At 35.5% G+C, this 22,812-nt stretch overlaps 1 protein-coding gene and 1 long non-coding RNA gene across 3 annotated transcripts in view; one reads left to right on the top strand and one right to left on the bottom strand.

The window, feature by feature from the left end:
• LOC149067000 (transmembrane protein 145-like) overlaps window positions 1–16,266 on the bottom strand; it is a 156,223-nt gene extending 139,957 nt beyond the window's left edge. For both annotated transcript variants that reach the window (XM_089252990.1, XM_089252991.1), the window contains exons 1-3: window positions 16,156–16,266; window positions 1,002–1,076; window positions 693–767 (exon numbers count right to left, since the gene is read on the bottom strand). In XM_089252990.1, the coding sequence (XP_089109116.1) occupies window positions 693–767; window positions 1,002–1,076; window positions 16,156–16,242 (237 nt within the window). In that variant the 5' untranslated portion in view covers window positions 16,243–16,266. The remainder of the gene's footprint in view (window positions 1–692; window positions 768–1,001; window positions 1,077–16,155) is intronic.
• Window positions 16,267–16,963: 697 nt separating this feature from the next.
• On the top strand, window positions 16,964–19,026 carry LOC149066999 (uncharacterized). Its single transcript, XR_016195398.1, has 2 exons — window positions 16,964–17,384; window positions 18,809–19,026. It is a non-coding gene; the product is annotated as an uncharacterized LOC149066999 (long non-coding RNA).
• Window positions 19,027–22,812: the final 3,786 nt, after the last annotated feature.

The following is a 22,812-nucleotide window of genomic DNA, read 5'->3' as shown; positions in this document are numbered from 1 at the left end:
CAGACTCTTGTGAACAGGAAGCTCATTTCATCCAAATGCTTGTAGAACTCACCACCTTGCTTCCAGAAGGAGACAAAGGGCATTCGTCCGTCATCTCGATCTTAACTCAAACTGCTCCAGTATATGTGTATCAAAAACCACTTTAAGCTGCAATTGCAAGCTAGGCTTAGCTAAAAAGCAGAACAATTTACTCACAGTATCATATGTTCGTGAAATAAAAAAGACAATATTAGTTCGAAGTACAGTAAAACTTCGATTAACTGTCACTCGTTTAACCGTCAGTTTCTGCTATCTGTTTTCCATCTAGATTTCTGATATCCATCTATTCGATTATCCGTCACAATCCTGTTCCGAACGATGACGGTTAATCAAAGTTTTACTGTACATCATAATTTACTTCCCTACTCAAAAAATGAACGTGAAAGAACAAAAACAAAGGCAAAAGGTATATAAATTAATTAAAATTATAGCACTCAAGAACAAAAATAACACACGACTTGGCCTGACTAATAATTAACATAATAATCTCGATGCATATGCATTTTTATATAATGAATTAAAAACGGTCATTAGATATGAATTCTGTATTTGGTGGCGCTGTGCCAATTCATTATGTTATCAGTCTGGTCCGCGCTAAAGAAAATCACACTTATTTTCTTGCAATAGATACTTTTTACATTCTTTATACGCACCAAGTTTTTTCCATAAACTGCAGGCCACTGTTCTCTTTCATCATAATATAAGAGGATATTCTGAGTTTGGAAAACCTTGCACAAAAGTTTAAAAAAATTATATATTAGCGAACGCACACATAGTATTTTTTTTATTAACTAATTAGTAATTACTATTAGCTAAACAAACTACTTAAATGCAAAATTTTCGGCACTCTTGGCATTCCATGCGGTGATATTCACTTGGAAAAATTAAAACGCATGCTCATACACAGAAAGAAAAACACACACGGAAAGTAATACACTGAAATTATTTAGAATAAAACTCACTTTGGGATAGTGTATATCGTATTCAAACTTTCCAACTTCAGAGAGAAAACAAAATCGTGTTAGAAAGATCCAGTTCTGAAATAGAGTGATAAAACTGAAATAATTTTTGAAATCAATTATTTTTTTCTCACATTATAATATCAACTTACAGGCAGGCGTGAAAAATGAGCAAGTACAGTGGAACCTCGTTTATATGTCGCTGAGTTATACGATTTTCATATTTATGTGACGTTTGACTTCGGTCTGTAAAAATATATAGGCATTTTAATATGAAATACATTCATTCGACATAAAGCCTCAATTATTCGACGTTTTCACTCGAACTCTGAATCTTTTAGTAAAATAATTTTTTGTCATTTATATCCAAATGTGTGCAATATCTGTAGACAGTGAAAACGCGTTGCTGAAACAGTTCTTGAATATTATCACTACTAGGGTTTCTGGGCAGGAATTCGCATTTTCGGGAATTTTTTACTATTTTCCATCCCCGAAATACCGAGAAAAATTCCCGAGAATTCGAGACAAAAACTGTTGCAACACAGTAATACTTGCAATAGAGTATAAAACAATTTCAAAGAAATCAATGAGAAATATTCGTTGAAAAATTAATTTTCTCTAGCATTGCTTGGAAAAAAAATGAAGGAAAGAAAGGTATCGTTCTCTTTCTTATGGGGGGGGGGGGGGATTCCAGTTTCCAATTCTAAAAACCATACAAGTAACCTTGTGCCTACTATAAAATCCTAATACTGAGAGAACTATATGCAAAGAGCCTGAAGCGAAAAAAAGTCCCTTGTGTATACCAGAACTGTCCCTCGGTGAAACTGCGATTCGGCTGCGAGATCGTGATCTGGAACGGCGACGAAAGTTCTGTCGGTGAGGCTGGGTCTGAACTTCTAAGCCATAGTTTCCCAACCTTTTTTGTCCCATCGCCTCCTTCTTCAGAAATATTTTCTCCCATCGCCCCCCAACGCAATCTAACCCATAGGATCCTATGTTAAACCCGTAGCTTCTACCACCCCCCTGTTACATCCCATCGCCCCCCAAGGGGCGTTAACGCCCACGTTGGGAATCACTGTTCTAAGCGGTGCAAACGCGACGTGATTTGGTGCAGCATCTCCTTTAGCTGATAGTCAGACTTCTTGGACGGTAATGTAGTTGTCGGACGCCGCGACAATTCCATCGACCATGTCTGCTAGTTTGTCCAGCGTGTCGTCAATATCGCCAATATTTGCTGGACATGGGTTGGCAAGCGTTGCAGGAACAAAGTTTTTAGGAGGTCGTCTCCGATGTGAGCAGACGCTTTGCTCCGCATTTCGAGAAGTAACCAAGAAGGAATCAAGTCCTTGAGACGCTGAGCTTCGGTATCCGCGTACTGGGCCACGTCCGGGTCACCATTTATAGGTGGTGGATGGCAGGAAGGAGTGAATTGCGACTCGAGTTGCAGGAACCACACAGATGGATTTGAACGCCAGAACTGCGGGGGTTTGACAGCTACTCGATTGACATTACTCGGTTCCTGATCCATAGTGAGATTTGCGTAGAAAAAATATCAAATATATATATCGGTAGCGCAGTATAAAAAATATTTGAGACGCACGACTAGATCACGTCCGCTATAACCATTTATAGGTGGTGGATGGCAGGAAGAGTGACGACATCTTTTTATAAAAATATATTTTATTTAAAATATATATGGCAGGACTACATAGTAAATAAATATAAAAAAACTTTCCTCTCTCAACAACAAGCGCGGCCATTCCTCAGCGCGTTCGAAAACCAATTAACTCAGTCTCCTTGACGACCTTCCTCCTGTGGTCGGCTTTGAGCGATTCCCCACACCCTCTTCCATTTTATGGCCCTGTTTGGGGAACACCACATGAACACGAAGATAAGATCTGAAATGAAACATTGCGTTTTAAATAGAAAGAGTTAGGTAGATATTCTCCTAGAGAGCACATAGCAGGTTACGAATACTGCCTTTTGTGATTGCTTCCATTAATTTTACTTTTCCGTCTGCATAAATGACAGGCTATTTCGCAATTGTAAGTAGAGAGGCCAAAAATGTGAAGAAAAAAAAGGAGGATTCCCAGGGATATACATTATATAGCACTGATATAACACTGTTTTTTAGCAATCCTCAAGGTAGATAAAGATCAGTACGGGATGAAAATGTGCACAGCTGGACAATACACAACTGGACAAGGGTACGAAGCAACATCCCCACTTTAGGGAAGAGATAGTTATTCTGGTATTTTTCATTTACCTTTTTTTTAAAGTAGGGTGACACTAGTCGGCTTTTTAAATGCTGAAAACACCATTTAAGAATAATTAAGGAAGAATAATTTGTTCACAGTTGTATTACAACTCTCAAACGTTTGTAAAGTAAAGAGAAGATGGGAGGGAGGAAAAGGGTGCTGCCTGTCTTTGAGTGGATATTTTTGAGAGCGATAAATTTAAGGTTAGTCAATGTTCTTGAATGGTCACAAATCAACACCATCAATGTTTTTTATCACTACTTGTGATTGCATGGAAAAACAAGTCAACGCCTTTGAGGAGGAACCTAAATTGTCCAGGGGTAAATTTGATGCAAGGTGAAAACTGGGGACTTGAAGATTCAAAAACGAAATCTGCAGAAATTCTCTAATTGTTATTTTGTGCAAAAAACTTGTAAATAATTGTTTTTATCAAAGGGATGTGTAAAAATTTGATCAGCGTAGTTATGAAAATGTTGTAGAGGCAAGTATATGTGGAACTAAAGCTATAGGAAAGGTAAGATATACGTGTATCTTTTTCTCTTCTTTACTCAGTCTGAATTTCTGTATGCTAGAGTACCAGAGATAAAAGCACTATGTCACAAAAGGGAATTTACAGGAGAGCCTTCTAAAGATTATTTTTTTAATACAGTACGTTTCTCAATGGAGTTCGTTTGTTTTAATATAACGTTATTTATTAAAAAAGGATTTAGTGTCCCCATATCTATTGTTCCGGATAATTTCTCACAAGTCCTTGAAATGATTAGCAGAGGATGGAAACCCTTTGCAGAACGTTACAAATTTAGGAACAGGTGCAGTATAATCCAGACCGTCAAGGTGCCATAAGTCGCCAACGCCGTCGTAATGGCGTTGCCGTTTCTTCTCACTTTCTAGAAGCTTCCATTACCAATCTATATTATAGATGGCACTTGAAGCGCGGGCGATTCAAACGGATAACGGCGTTTTTTTCCATTTGTTCAGTAGTGTCGGTGTCTTGGATTATTCCCGATTAGGCCCCTTTCACACGGAGCGGATGCGGACACGGGTCCGCATACCCTTTCTCACGAGCACTAAAGATGCGGACGAAACACCCGCATCTTTAGTTTGAAATTCGTGCATAAAAACTATTTTTTCGCAATATTTTTGTAATTATTTTTCTCCTTCAACCTCGATTGAGTGCCCATAGGCAGCCTAGAGCCATTCTTCGGCGATTTAATCTAAAGCCCCATAGAATATGGGTATAAAGATAAAAGATGCCTTCATTCCGATCCTCACAAGTAGTCGATGGGAGAAAATATCTTAAAAACTTTTCAAAAGATTTTGAAAAAAAAATGTCTTTTCGGAAAAATATGAAAGAAAAATTCCAAAAACATCCAATGTTCGAAAAATCCAATCCAAAAGCATCGATGTTCCAAAAAAAAAAAAAAAAAAATAGGAAAAAAGGGGAGGGGTGGGGACTTTTTTTCAAAATGTCTGTGCTTAGAAATATTCACATCGCATCTCTGTCTTAGACCGGGTTTATACTATAAAAGTTTGGTAAAAGCTCTTTGATAAAACGTGAAAAATTCAACCAATAAGATCACCGGTTGCATTTGCTTGAATGCAACCGATGCTCCTATTGGTTGAATTTTTTAACTTTTACAAAAGATCTTTTATAAAAATTTACACTATAAAAATTTTATAATAATTCTTTTAAAAATGCAACTAATAACCAGATCGGCTGCATTTGCTCGAATGCAACCGATAAATTTATTAGTTGCTTTTTTCAAGTTTTATAAAATAACTTTCATAAACCATTTTTATAGTGAAATCCCATCCTTAGATTAGTCACTTCTGAAATATTAAATTCCATTTTTTTCAGTTTATAGACTGAATATCGAGTAAAATATACTTGTAGGTATCGGTGGGGGGAGAGAACCACCTAAACTATTCAAGTGCTTAAGGCCTTCAAACGTCTTAATCAGGCCCTGAATGAACACCGTACGTGGATAACGTTGTTTAATAAAAGTATTTTTTTTAAGTTGAAAAAAATTAAAAGATTGAAAATTTAAAAAAATATATATTTAAAATTTTAAATATTATTTTTAAATAATTTTAAATATTTAAAAAGAAAAAAATTAAAAATTTTTAATTAAATTTAAAAGTTATTAAAGTATTTAGTCAATTAATATTCGTAATGAATTACAGAACGGCTTATAATTTTGGTCTCGCCAGTGGCCTTTGTTGTTAGGTTTTACTGTCTAAAATTGTAAATTATGGACAAAAGGCAGTTAAAGTTGCTATATCTCCATCTCAAGGAAACGGAGGGATAGACACGTATGTGGGCACATCCTATTAATGAACAGGGACCTTCATATGGTGTTTTTAAGGGTATTTATATCAAATAATTAAAAAAATTCCGTGCAAAGTCTTTAAAAAGTAGCCAAAGATGCGGACGAATTCGCTCTGCATCGTGTGAATAGTTCCAAATAACCCAATTGTCAAAACTTCTATGTGCGGACGACGTCCGGACCCACATGAACATTTCGTACTAGGAACACTAGGTACGGGGAAATTTCGGCTCGTCTGAAAGGCTCAGTATATTCCAATTGTTAAAACTTCTTCCGGACACGCATCCGCTCCCCCTTTCACACGAATTTCAAGTGCTCGTTTGAAAGGGTATGCGGACCCGCGTCCGCTCCGTATGAACGGGGCCTTACCTTCCGCTAGTTGTTTTTAGAGGGTCTTTTCAAACGTTTCAACAGCCATTAAGTTTTTTCGTTCCGAGCGTTAGGATTACAGGAACCGGATTACATTTTCGTCGACCGTATCCTTTTTATTTGTTTTTCTTAATATCTGTTATTTTATTTAATTTCCGTTATTTATTTAAAAGAATCTGGGTACCCAGAAAAAGTCCGGGTTTTGATTTTTTTATACGTAGAATATGGTGCCACAGGAATTGCTCAAGCTAGGTTTCATGGAAAGTCCCCGATGTGCATTTTCTGCAACAAAGATAGTGGCACCACCCAACATCTTATATATCAATGCGAATATTGGGAAAGCCTTCACAAGCACTAACATTCCAATTACGGCACTGATTAAAAACCAAAAAACAAGAACCCTTCTTTCTGGTATAATGGACTTGGCAGTGCTAAGGTACTTAGGAACGGAGTGAAATGTTCCTAAGAGAAACAAATAGATTGAAAAGTGGTAATCGGGTCATCAAATTCCTGCTCGCGGGTTGTTAATGGTGTTGCCCGAGTTTTGTAAGGTGAATTGTTAACCTCGGACCAATGGTGCTCCGGGGACATAGAATGTATATATTTTTAACTTTTTTTTTTAATTGAGAAAATAGATGCTCCCTCCGGGAAACCGTAAGGCGAATGTTCGTCATACGGTAAAATAAGTGAATTTATCATTTGTGTGCATGAGTAGTTGGAACTGAGTTTTATCAAAGCTGCTCGCTAATCTCCGGAAATGATATTATGGACATCAGTATTTTATTTCACCAATTCAGCGTCATATCGCTTTGTGAGGAATTCAAATAAACTGATACTACCCCATGCATATTACTTCAAGTATTGCTGCAAAAAGTAGGTGTCCTAGCGTATCCTACAGAATTCAAACGTAAAACATCTAAACACGAAAAGTGCTGAAGTTGTGAACTTCTTGAAATTGAGAAGTTAGTTGGTTTGATAATGGCCAAAATTTATGTAATCATTATTTTAAGCTTGGAACATTTTATAAGAAAGCTTCAATTAAAAGTTTGACATTAATACATTCAAAGGTAAAATATTCAAGGTAAGTCTCTGTCATGACTATCAAAATAATATCTGGCGTATTCCTGAATAATTACATAAAAACTAAAAATGATAACTTTAACGCCAAATATTCAATTAAGGAAATCTCGTACCTTTCAACATGGCGAAAACTATGCTCTAATAGAAATATTATTTAAAATACTATTTAACCATCGATTTATTCCAAACAATTTACACGTGTTCTTGATTGTATGTGCTATCCTATGCTGGTATAAAATTTTACATATCTTGGATACTTAATTTTTTGTAAATTTTCAAAAAAAAAAAATTGCATTAAAGCAGCTTGCATGCATGATGAATTACCATGACATCAATGTAATTGAATAGAAATTGATTAAAAATTCCTTTATTTATATTAAAATTTTATTTAAAAAAAACTTTATTAAATTTAATTTTAAATAAGATTGCATCAATGAAATCTCAACTTTTCGCTTCATTTCATGAATTGAACAGTTTCCTTTATTTATATTCAATTACATTGATGTCATGGTAATTTATCATGCACGCAAGCTGTTTTAATGCATTTTTGTAATTCTGAAAATTCACAAAACATTAAGTATCTAAGATATGTAAAATTTTATACCAGCATAGGATAGCACATACAATCAAAAACATGTGTAGAAAAATTTAAATAAATCGATGGTTAAATAGTACTTTTGATGATATTTCTATTAGAGTATAGTTTTTCGCCATGTGAAAAGAACTCTTCATTTAAAAGAAACTTGTTTTATAGAAGCAATCTTAATTGCATCGAATAGTTTATTTTTTAAATTCGCAGTATTTTCAAAAAAGTAATAAAAGTGTGTGTGTGTGTGTCAAGGCGCAAATGCGAGCCGATCTCCCCGTTAAAAAGTCTCGCTACAGAGAGCAACAGTCCTACAACGATAAATCATTCAATCATAACACTTCACTCATAGTTAGAGAAACTAGTGGCAGATGGCAGCACTACACATAACAAGCATTACAGAGAAACAACAAAACTTCACGTCGGGTTTCACTGCACGTACACGCACATTCCCGCATGTACCGATTCGTTGGGGGGTTCCGCGGGGGCGGGGGGGGGGGGTGTGGTGTAGTAGTAGTAGTAGGTGGGGCCTCCAAAAAAAAATGGCTCGGGGATCCATGATGTTCTTAAGTCAGCCACCTCGTTGGGCAATTTGCCTGTTGTGGCGTTGTATTTGTATTTGTATTTGTGTGTGTGTGCGCGCGCATTTTGATTAGATATGCATGAAAAATTAGACGTATGAAAAAATGTTTGCATTTTTCAGGAGGTGTCTTTTTAATTTTGAAACTTAATATGGGATCAATTATTTTTTTTAAATATTAACATTTTATTTTCAGAATTTTAATTGAAAATATTTATTTCTAAGTGTTCATAATTGACCATTTAAAATTAAAAACTAAAATTTATTTTATAAATGAAATGAGTGCAACAAGAGTAAGACTTTTCATAATGTGAAATAAAATCAGAATTTTGAAATGTTGCGTTTTCGAAGTTCCTCTCATAGGTTAATAAATTTGAACATTTACAAAAATTTTATGTTTAGAGCAACTAATTTCCTCTTTAATTAGAATTGATAATATGAATGTAGTTCAGTGAATAAAAAATATTGTAATGGCATTGTTCTTTTTATTTTTGATACAAATTCTAATAAGTCATATATAAATAAAAAAATTAAAAGTCGCTGAACAGTCGAATATATTGCCTGATTTTTCAAAAATATTTGCTTGGGAACAAAAAGCATCTAGAAATACGTGTTGGCAGAGAATCTGTGAAACATCTTTTTTTATAATTATTAAATTACCTCTTTTTTATTATTCATGAATTTAACATTGTGTTCTCCGTATACCATACTAGGTAATAATTGTAATAAAAAAAATTTAAATTCGTCAATTTTTCCTTCCAATTATCAAAAAATACATGTTGGTTGCGAGTTTTAAATGCGAAGCGTATACGCGGTAGGACACGGGTTGTGACGTCACGAAAACATGTTTCAGACTTGTAGTATCTAGGAGGCTTTGTCTCTTGTCGGAAGGAATATTTCCCGCCATACCGCTGCCGGTCTTCTTTCCTTCCCCCGGTACAAACATAGTTTGCCGTAACCGTATCTGCTGGACCCAAGCCAGCAAACCTCCTCGTTTTCGAAGTGGGTCTTTCCCAAGGTTTCTAGATAGAAAGCCATCTTATTTGCAACTGAAACAAAAACAGTAGTATTTGCGACCGAAGCCACGGGGCGGCAAAGGGAGGGTAAGTTGAATTGTGATTTACAGCGCTTAACGTGTCAGAAGTATCTCAGGGAAAGGATTGCTCACTGAGTTTAACGGACTAGCAGCATATGAAGTACGAAAGCCTAGATAACCAAGCCGAGATCGAGATGTATATATATATATAGTTCGGAAAGAAAATTCATATTCTTCTGTGTGGAATCGAACCACCAATCTCTCACTCTCCGGGCGAGTGTTCTAACCATTGAACTACAGAGGACAGACATTTCCATTTCTTAGAGCATATGTATGAATGCTGAACGGGACTGCGCATGGACAGTCTAGCTCAGCTAATAGCTCTTACGACGTTAGCCCCCAGATGGCGACATATAGAGAGAAACGATGTCAAGATATAGATATCATATAGAGAGATGTCATCATATCATAAAGATATCATACAGAGAGAAACGACATATAGTTCGCATTTTCTAACTTATCTCAAAACAGCTTGTCATTGGACAGAAAAAATTTACGAGGGGGGGGGGCAGGTATCACCAGGGGCTGTACTACCTCCTCATGCTTATTCTCATCCGATCCGAATTATAAGCATCGGTTCATAAGCATGACGTGAAGAATAATCCGAAAAACGATACCAAGGAATTATTCGTAGGCTCACTCCTTAACGTCACGTGACGTGAAAGAGGGAAAATCAAAGAAATCGCTTTCTACATAGGGAAAAGCGATTTTTCCCTTTGGCCTATCGACCACTGGCCAATCAAAATTAAGCTTGGGGGTATACAACTACTACTCACTGAGCTATAAGTAAACTGGAGTGAAGACTTCCTATACAATAACACAGCCGTGCGCGAGCTGACGCGGAGGAATACAAAAGTGGGCGTGACGGAGCGAGACGGGCAAAACATTGCTATTTCAGCATGTAAACAATAGGGGAAGCTTCCATCTCGAGTATTTTTTTCAGTTGTTTTCATATTATTTCATTAATATAGTTGTCCATCTGCACATACACAAATGGTGATATTGTGTTCTGCCTATAATTGCTCCAACCGATGATGAAATTGAAGGAAGATGGAAATAAACTTGAGTTTTTCATAAGTAAGTGCACGTGGTTTTGTGTTAGAAGATGCATTCATTTTTATACTATAATTGTAAAATTAAACGCACGTAGTTCTCATTTCACGTTCAATTTCTGTTTAATGAGCATAACTCGAAATAACAAATTAATATCGCATGAATTTTAAACTTCAAAAATATTTTTTGAAATCGTGTAGAAATTGCTTATTACTGTTGGGGTTAGAATTTTTATTGCAGAAATACTGACGAAATATGCTTCATATGCATTTATGTCCGAAAAAACTGATAATGCCTTAAAGAACTAAAATTATCCCGTGTAAATATCAAAGAAACAAATGACCTAAACTTTTCTATTTCTGGTAAAAATAATTTTGGGGAAATAATGTGAGAATGAGGAGTAGTAAAATGCAATTAACACATTGCATTTTACTACTAATCACATCTAAGTATATTATTAGATTAATATAATTAGTTCACAATTATATTAATCTAATATTAACTAATAAAATAACAATTAACTTATATAATTAGTTCACATCTAATTATATTATTAACGTATTATAATTATCAAACAATTATCATTGTTAAGCTACTATTATGAACAATGATTGATTGATTCTATTGCTTTCTTGAAGCCTGGTAATGAATATACTTTTTTTTTAAATAAAGGGTCCCTCTTCGAAACCCAGAAGTTCTTAAACAATGGGTGGAAGCTGTGAAAGGAAGTTCTTGACGTCCTGCTAAAACATTTGTTCTTAGAATTTCGCAGCTGACAGCTATAAGTCCTCTTCTCAACGCTATTTGAAAGAACATGCTGTTTCTACTATATTCAATTTTCCACATCGCCCTCAACCTTTGCAGAAGCGACGCTGATGCCTTATTAAACGCCTTCCACTGGTAAGATATTAAGTTATTTTTCCTTGTTTAAGTGATTTCAAACTTTAAGTACAAGCGGCCCCACTTAAAGGGTTATCAACAGTTCTGGCACATAATATTGGATTAACCAGTGTATTCAATTATGTGGCGAACAATCAAATTGCCATTGTGCACCATAGTACACAGCTTTTATACTGCAATATGTATATATATATTATTATATATAGTTATAAATATATATCTATTTATATAATTTTCAAAATCTTTGGCAACTTCTGTTTTTCGCGTAAAAATTAGAAACAACTTTATTTGCAAACTCTATAATGGAAAATTACAGTAAAACCTCCTAACAGCGGCCACTAACAGGACCATCCAAAATAAATTAAGCCTTCTTTCCAGGGCATTTTTATATTCAGTCCGATAGCTGAAGACGTTCTTGTGAAAAGAAGATTGACAAGTCCCTCCCAAAAAATTTATGCCCTGGATATTTCTATTCATTTGCTATTTGCAAGGTCCATTTTTTGGATTGAACCATGCCTTGAAGTAGGGAATGCCACATAAACAAAGCGTTTCTAATAATTGGACAGCTTGTGTATTAGTGTTGACAGCATGTTTTCTGTTGTCCCCCTCTAATCTGTAAGATTTTTTTTCCCCTCTTCAACACCTATCTAACATTTATACCCAGAAATAGAAAGCATACACACACAGTCGTTCTTTTCATAGAATTTGGTGAAGTGGGGGGACTGCCTTGAAAATCAACTTGAATTTTGTTCAAACCTCGTTGGGCAATTTGCCTGTTGTGGCGTTGTATTTGTATTTTTAATTTTTCTCATTGTGCTAATTATATTTTTTCAACTCTGTGTCAAGTGTTCGTTCGGAAATAGTTGATCGGAGGTTACTTGTAATGTTAAGTCTGAGACAGAATAATTTGGTTTCAACAAAATATGGCAGTAGTTCGGAGGTGGCCATTAGAAGAGGTTTACTGTATATGAAATTAATATTTTAATTAGGTTTTTTTTTTTTGCAGGTTTTTAAAAGGCTGAAAACTGTTGTTCACAATCATGACAACGTGGCGAACACTGATGAATCAGATGTTCAAAATGAATTTGAAGCAGCTGCTACAGCATTATCCTTTGTCAACAGTCTACTGGCTACAGTCACTTTGTCAAGGGATGATTTCCCTAATTTTCCAGATCAGTTCTGAAGTGCCGAAGTCAGATATTCCCACCAAAGCTGAACTGAGGCGCAAAATAAAACTGCTCTATGTAAAGATTGAAATGAAGGGACAAAAAAATATCAGATCTTACGTCAATGTTAACAACGGTGCAATGTGGAATGCCCATGCAAACTGTTACCTTGTTAAAAGAAACTTTTGGAGTTGTCCCACTTGAACTCCTAGTATATCAGCTGAGAAATAAAAATGTGAAACCGAGTAGGAGACGATACACATCGTGTATGAAAGAATTTGTACTTACTTTATATTTTTATTCTCCTTGTTCATATAATTACTTATAAATTTGTGAAAAAAGTTCACCCTTCCCCACCCAGCGATGCTGAGATCATGGGTGAGCTCTACCGAATGTTACCCAGGTTTCATGAGCGAAACTTTCTCATATGTTGAAAATGTTACAGCACAAGGAAGCACTCTCCTGGATTATGCTCTAATAATTGACTGTCTATTAGGATAGGTCCTGTAAGATTTGATGTGTGACTTACATGTTCTTCCATGTCAACTCTCCAATTAATGAATACACAATGCCCTGCTTTCTTCATGTTGGCACCTCTGGTCCCTCCTTGAGCTTCGATTGCATAATTGTGAAAATGCCAATTTAATGCAGTTTTTTTGGATAGTTTCAAGTTCATTTAAATTCTAATGTATCGCCTGTGAAATATCTTTTATTGCAATTTTGGGCCACCACCTGGTCATCTTCCTTAATGTGTTGATTACTGCTGAGCTATGTAAGCAATAATTATTGCAAAGTCTTAATTAGAGGAAAAAGTGTTAGTTTCTGGTACCCTTGCAATGTGAGAAAACATGGCAGTTGTAGTCATGATGAAAATAAATCTAATGAAAATGTTAAATAATGTCGTCTTATATATGCTATGAATAATTGCATATGTTGGAGGGGGAAAAATCCCTTCAAATTTAGAGTTTGTCGGTGTAAAATACTAGACAAAGGTTTGCATTGTAACTAAGTAATTGTTTGATAGCAAACATACGAGTGCTCTTGTGAATTGTGATTTTAATATTCCAAATTATTCTCTGTGGACCTGTTTGTAAATTGTTTATTGGAAAAAACTTGTATGTGCACATTGTTGTATATATAATGTTTGAAAAAAAATATTAAACACTTTTTTTTCTCTCTAATTTTTATTTCATTTCTTGCATTGAAAGTTCTTTTTTCAGCAGTTAATTCGCGGAAATATTCACTGATACGAATTTTCGAAGTGGAAGTCTTCACCGAAATGAAAAACACATTATTAGAAATGTATGTTGTTTTTTTTATAAAAAAACAATTTTATACATTTTTTTGAAGATAAAGAATACATAATTATTGGCCGAGAAGTGAAAAAAAACGGAATGTCCCTGTCTCGTATTTGGAATTGCCCCATTGCATTAACATGGTCAGGAAATGTTTTGCCCGGTTCGCTCCAAAAGGGTGATGCGGTCGTGTAGGACGACGGCTCGCGCAGTTCTCACTCCACTTTACTTATAGCTCAGTGCTACTACTATAAATTTACTGAATTTTTTGTTCAACGACGGTGGCAACGCGATTCAGTTTTACTAATTCTTTCCGCCATGTAATGCACGTGCAGAACATTTGTTGTTGTTTTTTTCACATTCTTTAACGTTAAAAACGGAAGGTGTTAGCGGGGCTATCAGCTAGATACTTTTTTTTATTTTTTTTAAATGAGGAGGATGGAAAATAAGAGTATATGAAGAGTTATTTCTATAATTAAAATATATTTTTTAGCGTGTAAATATTATTCAGAAAGATATTTCAGCATTCTAATTAATTTATTGAAGTTCTTTTTAAGCCGTACTTCATAAGGAACTACCGAAATCACATTGGGATAATAATGTATTGTCCTCCATTGCCTATTTTGATGGACGTGGGTGATTATTACACTTTGCTTCATTTATTTTATATATATATGTGTATAATTTTAGGATAATATAATTATATCATCGAGAAATATACCGTGAAAAAAAATCTCGAAAAAATATAGCTGTAGAGGGAATTATAGTTATATCGAGCATCGTTGTAGCGAGGTTCCACTGTATACTACACTTCTAATTGATTTCTAATTGAATCCATCCAATCAATTGCAAAAAGCCGACGAAATTGCATAGTTTTCTTTCGAGGAAAAAAACCACTTAAGTCATCGTAATAAATTTCGAAGTCCAAGAAATAAATTTTAAATTTTTCGTATTTTCTACTCGCGATGGCGAGTAGAAAATACGATCATCCGATGCTTAAGAAGTGGGTCTCCTCTATCCTTATCGTCATCCGAATATTCGGAGAAATACGATGCTTGTTTTCGGAGGGAGAATGGCGCTAGTACGGAAATTTCCCTTTCATGCTTATATTGTCATAATCGGCGGGGATACGGATCGGATTCCCGATAAGCATGAAGAGATAGTACAGCCTCTGGAAGCCTAAAAATTTATGGAACACGTAGGAACATGGATATTTTTTTTTTGTTCTTTTTTCCGCCTATGGTTACCACCGAATTCAGAGGCTAGTGGAATAAAAAGGTTTGTGGAAAACTAGCTTGGAGCGAAGTCTATCCAGTCTTTCTTTTCAATTGTTTAGTTTTGGAGAAGTCTTTTGCGGCGACATTTCTCGGGTTCTCAATGACGGATGAGTAGTAAAAGAAAAGGCATATGTGTGTGTTCCCAGAGTACAACAATTTCGTTTCCCCCCCCCCATGGCCCCACATCCTGGAGCAGGGCCCCTAGGCTGAGATCTTTTGCGAGGCCCCCGACAAGACTTTCACGGGGCCTTTTATGATGAATTTATAGCGTGAAAAAGCAAAAAAAAAAAAGTGAAAATTGTCCCGGGCCCCGGGGCTGGCGCCTTGTCAGCCCATCCCTTGTGGGGGCCCATGTTCCCCCCCCCCCCATTATATTTTTTACGAAGAGAGTTGGCACCTCTTCCCCATAATCTGGGGTCCTTTCGTGGACGGTGCTCCGCGGAGCCCCAGGGGTTCAGCGGCGACTCGAGGAAAATAGTATAAATCAGTAAATTTGATAGATAAATATATAAAAGAGGCCTACAGGTTCTCTCTGGCATAAAAATTACGTACAAAGAAGGGCTCCTCGAGTCAAACAGGGCTCCGCCATAAAAATTATATACTGGATAGGTCTCCGCGAGTCAAAAAAGGTTGAGAACCGCTGCTGTGGGTTGAAATGCTGGTGAAAGTGGTGCCCGAAAAGAAAGTGGTCCCCCCCCCCCCGAACGAAATTTCTGGCTACGCCCCTGCTGTCATCCCTGCTCAAAAAACCCGTTGGGGATAAAGAGGGAGATAAATAGGCATTGGTCGTTTTGAATAGGAATGGTGGGCAAGATCTGCATTGAGAAACTTGTCTTTTTGCGGGCCAGTATACCAGCCAAAAGTAGCGGGTTTTTTCTACTTTTGTTAGTATATTTTTAGGGACAAAATTAATGTCAATTAAATTAGGATCTATATTTACAATTTAAAAAAAAATTTAATCATATTTGGAAGGGCACTTTAAAGTAGAAATTATCTATTGGCTAAATTTGAATGGTGTTGCTCGCGCAACACGAACAAATATCTTCCGGAGTCCCTGCGCTCCATTAGCTATATTAGTAAACTGAACAACAAATCGTGATGTTTCTCGCGAATCAATGAAAACAAACATAACTCATTATAGTTAAGGTTTTTTTTTTTTTGCGTACTCACTTCACTTGTCCTTATTTCTCCTTGAATGATTTTGCCTCTTGAGGCGATAACCTGTTCCGAAGCAATTAAAAGCGCAACATAGAGCATCTGCGATAACGACCAGCGGCTACTGATCGGGTCGGAAACCATCGCGAAACTGAGGGTCTCTGTTTTCTTTTGCCCCGTTACCATGGATTTGGCAACTGAGGCAATCGATATCTATGTGTTTCAGACACAACCTTTTAACGAAACTCGATTTTCCCTCTGTTTTACGAATGTTTAGTTTTTAGATTTTGACCAGAAAAAAATGTATGAACTGCCAAGTGACGCGTGTGTGTGTATAAAGCAGTGGTTCCCGCACCCACTTGGATAATATGTTTTTAAATTCTACATTACGTTTAGAAAATTCTGGTTTTTCTTCTGTAATTGATTCTGTTGACCAATAATTAATTTCTATGAATTCTTTTAATTATTTTTAATGTCTCTTCTGCTATGACTAATATTTGATTTTGGCTTCATTTTTTTTTTTTTTTTGAAAATTAATTCAAAAGCGAAACTAAGAAATCTTACTATTTTTCAACATCTTTTTGAGATTTGAAAAAAAAAGATTCATTGAAAAAAATAGTTCACTTATTAATTCCAGCCACATCAACTATAAATTAATGCTTCTTTGGTACTTGACTGAATGTTTTGGCGTTTTCCGGAGTCGTGTGATCATGACAGTGTTAAATCTAAGCACAACAAGCTGAACGAGGTTCCAACGTAAACAAACCACGAAATAGTGTGGGGAATGATCACTATAGAACACACTAATGGCCGTATTCACGGAGCGACTGTTAAACGGCCGGTCGAATAACATGTGGATGAATGCTATCGCGTATGTTAGAAAAAATCGGTATTCTCGTCTAACCAGTGAACAGTTGTGACAAGACCACGGCGTTTAACAAGTGATGATGATGATCTTGATGCTGATTCGTCAATAAAGATCACGTGTTTATTCTTTTTTCCTCTGCTGCTGCATGTGTTTTTGAAAACAAGATGAAGGACGATTGCGATGGCTATCGCCGCAAGATGTTATTTATTTTTGTTATTGGTAGTTTAATTTTATTGAATAAAGTAAGGAATTAGAGAAATTTCAAGAAATAGATGTTTAGGACGTTGGTACGTTTCGACCTCGTCACAAGAAACATGCTCGATCGCATTTCTGGGAGATGGAGGAATCTGATTATGATTCTCAAGCAGTTGATGAGGTATGTGTAAAACTTTATTTAACAGTTATTTATATTTCCTTTTATAAAATTATTATATAAACAAATTGAAGTATCCAAAGTGTGATATATAATGTTGCTGAGTGGTCCCTGATTATCCCTCAACCAAGGTCCCCACATCCTGAAGCCGGGCCCCATGCCAGGATTTCCTGTGGGCCCTTTGATGTAAATTTAGAATGTAAAAACAAAAAATTACGATCAACCCATCCCAGGGCTGAAGCTCTGTCAACATCTCCACCTCATTTTCCCATGTGACGACTAGTGCTTAAAATATCACAAATGCTGAAAAAATATTAATGTCCGATTTCACGAAAAAAAAAGAGTAGATTTCTATTTTTTCCATATAAAATTACAAATACTTTTCTATTCAAAAGCAGAGGTTTATGTATGTGTATTCGATTGAGCCATCAAAGAAATGCCAGTTTGTAAACAATAGTCTGCATTGTTTGTAAACAGTGCCAATGGGGATGGGAAGAGAATATGCTATTTAATTGTGAAACATCATTTGCAAGTGTATAATTACTATCAAAAATGTAGAAAAAATTACATTCCGAGAAAAATTTGTGCAACTTATTGATGACATGGTTAATTTAAAGCAATTGAAATCATTTGATAAATTCTACCCTTTATTTTATGACCCCGTGTCGAGCATACAAATACTGTAGTTTAATTTTCGTGAATGATTTTTGTTTCAATTTATGATTTTTATATGGGACTGAATTCCACAACTTTTAAAGAAAAGTGAGTGATACAGAATATTTAAGTGTATGTGCATTGAAGAAAACAGTTCTGTATCTTAGAATGAAGGTTATTATATAAGAATAGCTTCCTTTATCAATCAACTTTGGTTTAATTTCTTTTGTTGTGAACTTATTTCTGAAAATTTACCTAATTTTAAAATAATTGTTTATGTCAGGTTTTAATCTAAAGGTTTCTGAAATCTGTATAACCAAACTTTTAAAACCTCTCATCATGACCAGGGTTAATAGGGGGGTGATTATACCAAAAATTGTTTTGTTGTGATGTTTCAGGCAACTTATATTTCACAATATACACGAAATTAGTAAAAAAATGTAAATTATTTCAAAGAAAAATGAATATTCTCACCTCACATCTCTAATAAAATTATATGGAATAAAAAAATACGTTTAGAAAGAGTTTAACGTAAATAAGTGTTGTGCAAACCGAAAAAATAGGTTAAGAGTTTATGAGTATTAGATTATTTCTTATTTGTAGTTATTTTCATTGGTTTTGAGTTTTAAATAAGCTATAAAAATTGTATTCTACATTATTGTTTCACTGTCATTGTTCCATGTGTAAAGTAAAATTTCTGAAGTAGTATGAAATATAGTTGGTACTTCAAAAGTTGATACACATTAATTTCTGGCTACTGTACTTTATTACAGAATTCGATCAAATCAAGTAAACCTCTCAACTCCTAAGCAAGCAGTCTACAGGCAACAACACTCTTGGGGGTTCTGCACTTCTTTTCACAAAAGATAATTCGACAATTTGTCTGAGATGATCATACAACAAGACGGGCTCATGCAATTTTTTTTTCTGCCTTTTAATTATTGTATCAATACATTTATGAGTACAATAAATAGCAATTATAGTTTTGAAAGTTTGATTGACTTTTTTTCCGAAATTGTAAATTTTTTTTTTCAATTGATTTTTAAATATTATTTCAGAGTACAGTGTCTTTACAAAAACATGTTTTATATGTTCACCATTTTGCAGGAAAAATTTAAACGTCTCTATGTTCAAGGTATTCGAAAACATGCCGCCTCGTATGAGATTTGTGTGCTGAAAAAATCTTGGAAATCACAAAATATGGAAATACATTTTCTCATCTGTGCATTAGATTACTAATAACATTGGACTACGAACAGATTGTATCAAGAAGCACCATTTATCTTTGCATTGAGAAGCTGAGTTTGACAAAAAAAAAATTATATCAAGAGTTATGCTCAAAAAATGCTATATGAATGCACACTCATATTGAGCATCCAGAAGTACATAATTTATATAGTTACCCACATTTTGCAGTTATGCAAAATATATACTGCGCTGTGTAATATTCAAATACATAATGAAATTGCACAGTATAACTACAGTACACTGCTCCATCATGACATTATCAACAGAACAAAAAATTTGAAAAACACATGAGAAGTTATGTGCCATATGAAATTTATAATGTGGCTCTGAAAAAACAACTAGAAATTTTAATCAGTGTATGAACTTCGAATCATCAAAAATACAGGAAAAAAATTAGTGATCAATTCTTTTTCTTTCAATAGTTTAAAGCAGCGGTTCTCAACCGGTGCTCCGCGGAGCCCTTGTGCACTCCCTAGGGCTCCGCGGCTCGAGGAAAATAATAAAAAACAGTAAAATTTAAAAAAATGATTATAAATATTTTTAAATAGTAAAAATAAATTAGTTACTTTGATCAGTAATTACATTTTTCCACAGGGCTCCGCGAGTCAGAAAAGGGGGTTGAGAACCGATGGTTTAAAGTATATTTTTTTAAATTACCAAATGAACAGAAAAAATTGAATGCAGAGACAATGAAATAGAATTCGTTTCTAATATATATGTATGTACGAATATAGATGAGTCCAGAAAATGAAATTTAAATGTCTTCATTATTATTAATATTACATATACAGCCGATACGCTTATAACATCCCCACAATGTTTTCTCGATTATTAAGACTAATTATTTTCATGTCCCCACATCCTGCAGCAGGGCCCCTAGGCTGGGATCTGGCTGGTCCTTCTATAGTGCATTTATAGCGTGAAAAAATTATAGTAATTGTCCCGGGACAGGAGCCTTGTCAGCCCAGTCCTTGTGGAAACATGGGCGAGGAGGCATTCCTCTCCCCCCCCCCCAACGTCAAAGGTCTATATGAATTAACATCATCGTGTCGTCGTCCCCCCAGACTTCCAAGTCTATCTCCGCCTATGTGTGGGGGCCACGGTCCCAGTCATTCTCAACAATAAGATTTTCCGTTTAAAGCGTTTTCCCATGATGGTTTATGAAAAATGTTATATAGGCGGATCCAACTGTATAAATATATTTGGTAATTCAAACGTCCGTGAAATTTAACTTCGAATTGCCCAAAAGCGATATGCATTTCAGAGTTCATGAAACTATGAAGTACCCAAGAAAGAAACCGAGAAAAAGGAATTTGAATTCCGCAAAAGAAATTACCAAATAAAAAATTCAAGTCTGAAATTGTACAGTCGAATTCCGTTATAACGAACTCCAAGATACCGGAGAAATCACTTCGTTATAACGAAATTTCGTTATGAAGTTATTGCAGGTTTTAGCATTGCTCCTACGTAAACTTAGCTGGGGGATGAGAAAAGTGTTCATTAAAACGAGATTTTCGCTATAACGGTATTCGTTAAAACGGGATTCGACTGCATTAGAATTGTCAAAAATATTGGGAAAAAAAATTTTTTTTAGTCCGCAAAACCGACTTTGAATTACCAGGAGAAAGAAAGAAAAAACGAAACTTCAGAGCGCGAATAAAATTCGAATTTTCGAAAAATTCCCCAAAAAAATCGAAGTCCACGAAATAAACATTAAAGAAAAGTGGTGAAGTCCGAAAACACACTAATCGCGCATGCGTTAACATGCCTGTCATTTTTTAACAGCCCAAATAGCAGTGGCTACATTTTCACGAAAAAACCGACTGCTAACCGGTCTGTGAAGCGCGGAGAATACCGTTTTCCAAATAGCCATCGTTTTAGCAGGCGCTTGCATGTTAACAGCCGTCGGTGAATACGGCCATTAAATAGCCAGAAATTTTTTCTGCGGAAGAGAGAAATCTGCCCCCTTTCGACCCCCCCCCCCCCATTGACCTTGCTTTGACTACACCCAGCATAATGTTAATTCTTGAAATGGTTTCCAATTGGGTTGTTGAACAGCACTCTTGGATGCTAGCAAGCAACAGGCGAGATGAGTTTTAAATCATTAATCTATAGGGAAATTCAAAGGCATCTCGTTACAGCCTTCGCTCCTCTTGGACCATTTCATCACCCACTCAGAAGTTATTGGTTCACAAGGAGGAAAAAATTTGAAGTTTGGGGAAACTGGGCTGATCACTTCTCCATGGTGTCAGAAGTGTTTCAATCATGTGGGTGATTGTCTTGAGCTTCACATAGGAAATTTTTTATTTCTGAATCGATTCTGGAATTATTTATTCTAATAATTCAGGATTCTCATCAATTTCGGAATTATCTAGAATTATTTCTTTCATTTATTTTAGAATTATTTCTTTTATAAATTCCGAAATTACAGTATTTATTTCTTCTTGCATAAATTCTGAAATGACTTTTTTCGTTGATTTCGAAATTATTTCTACAATTAATTCTCTGGAATAAATCGTTTTTCAATGTTTTCAACTATTTTCAGAAAATGATCAGCGGGCCACACGTTGAAGACTCCTGGTATAACGGAAAGGCTATACAGTACTTACCATAGTGGTTTCATTGTTTGTCACATCTTTTACTCTAAAAACAACGGTTTTTCTCTCCTCGGCATTTCTGATCAATTTATAACAGTAATTACTAGGAAGATCCTCCATTGCGATCAATGTGATTTGGTCCTGAGAAGCGACTTTTGTTAAATTAATAAAATTAAACGTAAGATTAAAAATTTAAAAGATAAAAATCGAAAAGGGGAAAAATAAAGGGAGAAAATTTGCCGAGAGAAATATATAAAGAACGTGATGGTAACCTCTCCCAGCAAAATTTCCCTTTTGACTAAATTTTTTTCACGAACTCCAAAAAATGTGCTGCCATCTACCGGTGAAAATTAGTCAAGTATTTTACAATAGAAAAGTATTGCATTGCATTAATATTTTTTATTTTTTTCAAAAAATTATTTTCCTTGATGAACTCTCAAAATTCCCCACTTGGCCAAATTCTGGCCAATTTTCTACACGAATATGGGAAATTTCCCACGAGTTACCATCACTGATAAAGAATGACACGACATGGAAAGCGAAACTAGCCAAGCAAAGGGAAAGTAGCCAAACGGGCAGCGCTCCGGCAACCTTCGTTTCGCCCAATCAGGGAGCTGAATCTGGACTTTCGAACATTTTGTCTGTAGATATGGTGAACTTGCGTGGACCACCTATGTGTTGTTGTGGGAAATAAAGAAACAAATAACGCCCGGAATTCTGCTTTTAAAAGCGACGAGTATATATACTGCATTTATATTATTTTATTTCGGAAATATTCAACGGATTCTCAAAGTGTGAGCGCTCGTGACTCGTCACCACCCTTTTTTGATGGACGTCTCAACGCGTTGGTGTATTGATGCGTGCTCATTCAGTTCTTTGTAGTGGGTGTTTTTTTACATTAGGCTAGAGGATTCTCAAACTGTGCACCGCGA

This window comes from Pholcus phalangioides, unplaced genomic scaffold, assembly GCF_987345545.1.
Source record: "Pholcus phalangioides strain wild (caught in Gottingen) unplaced genomic scaffold, Ppha-v1.0 ptg000031l_1, whole genome shotgun sequence".
Lineage (NCBI taxonomy): Eukaryota > Metazoa > Arthropoda > Arachnida > Araneae > Pholcidae > Pholcus > Pholcus phalangioides.
This window is presented reverse-complemented; position numbering and strand designations above follow the sequence as displayed.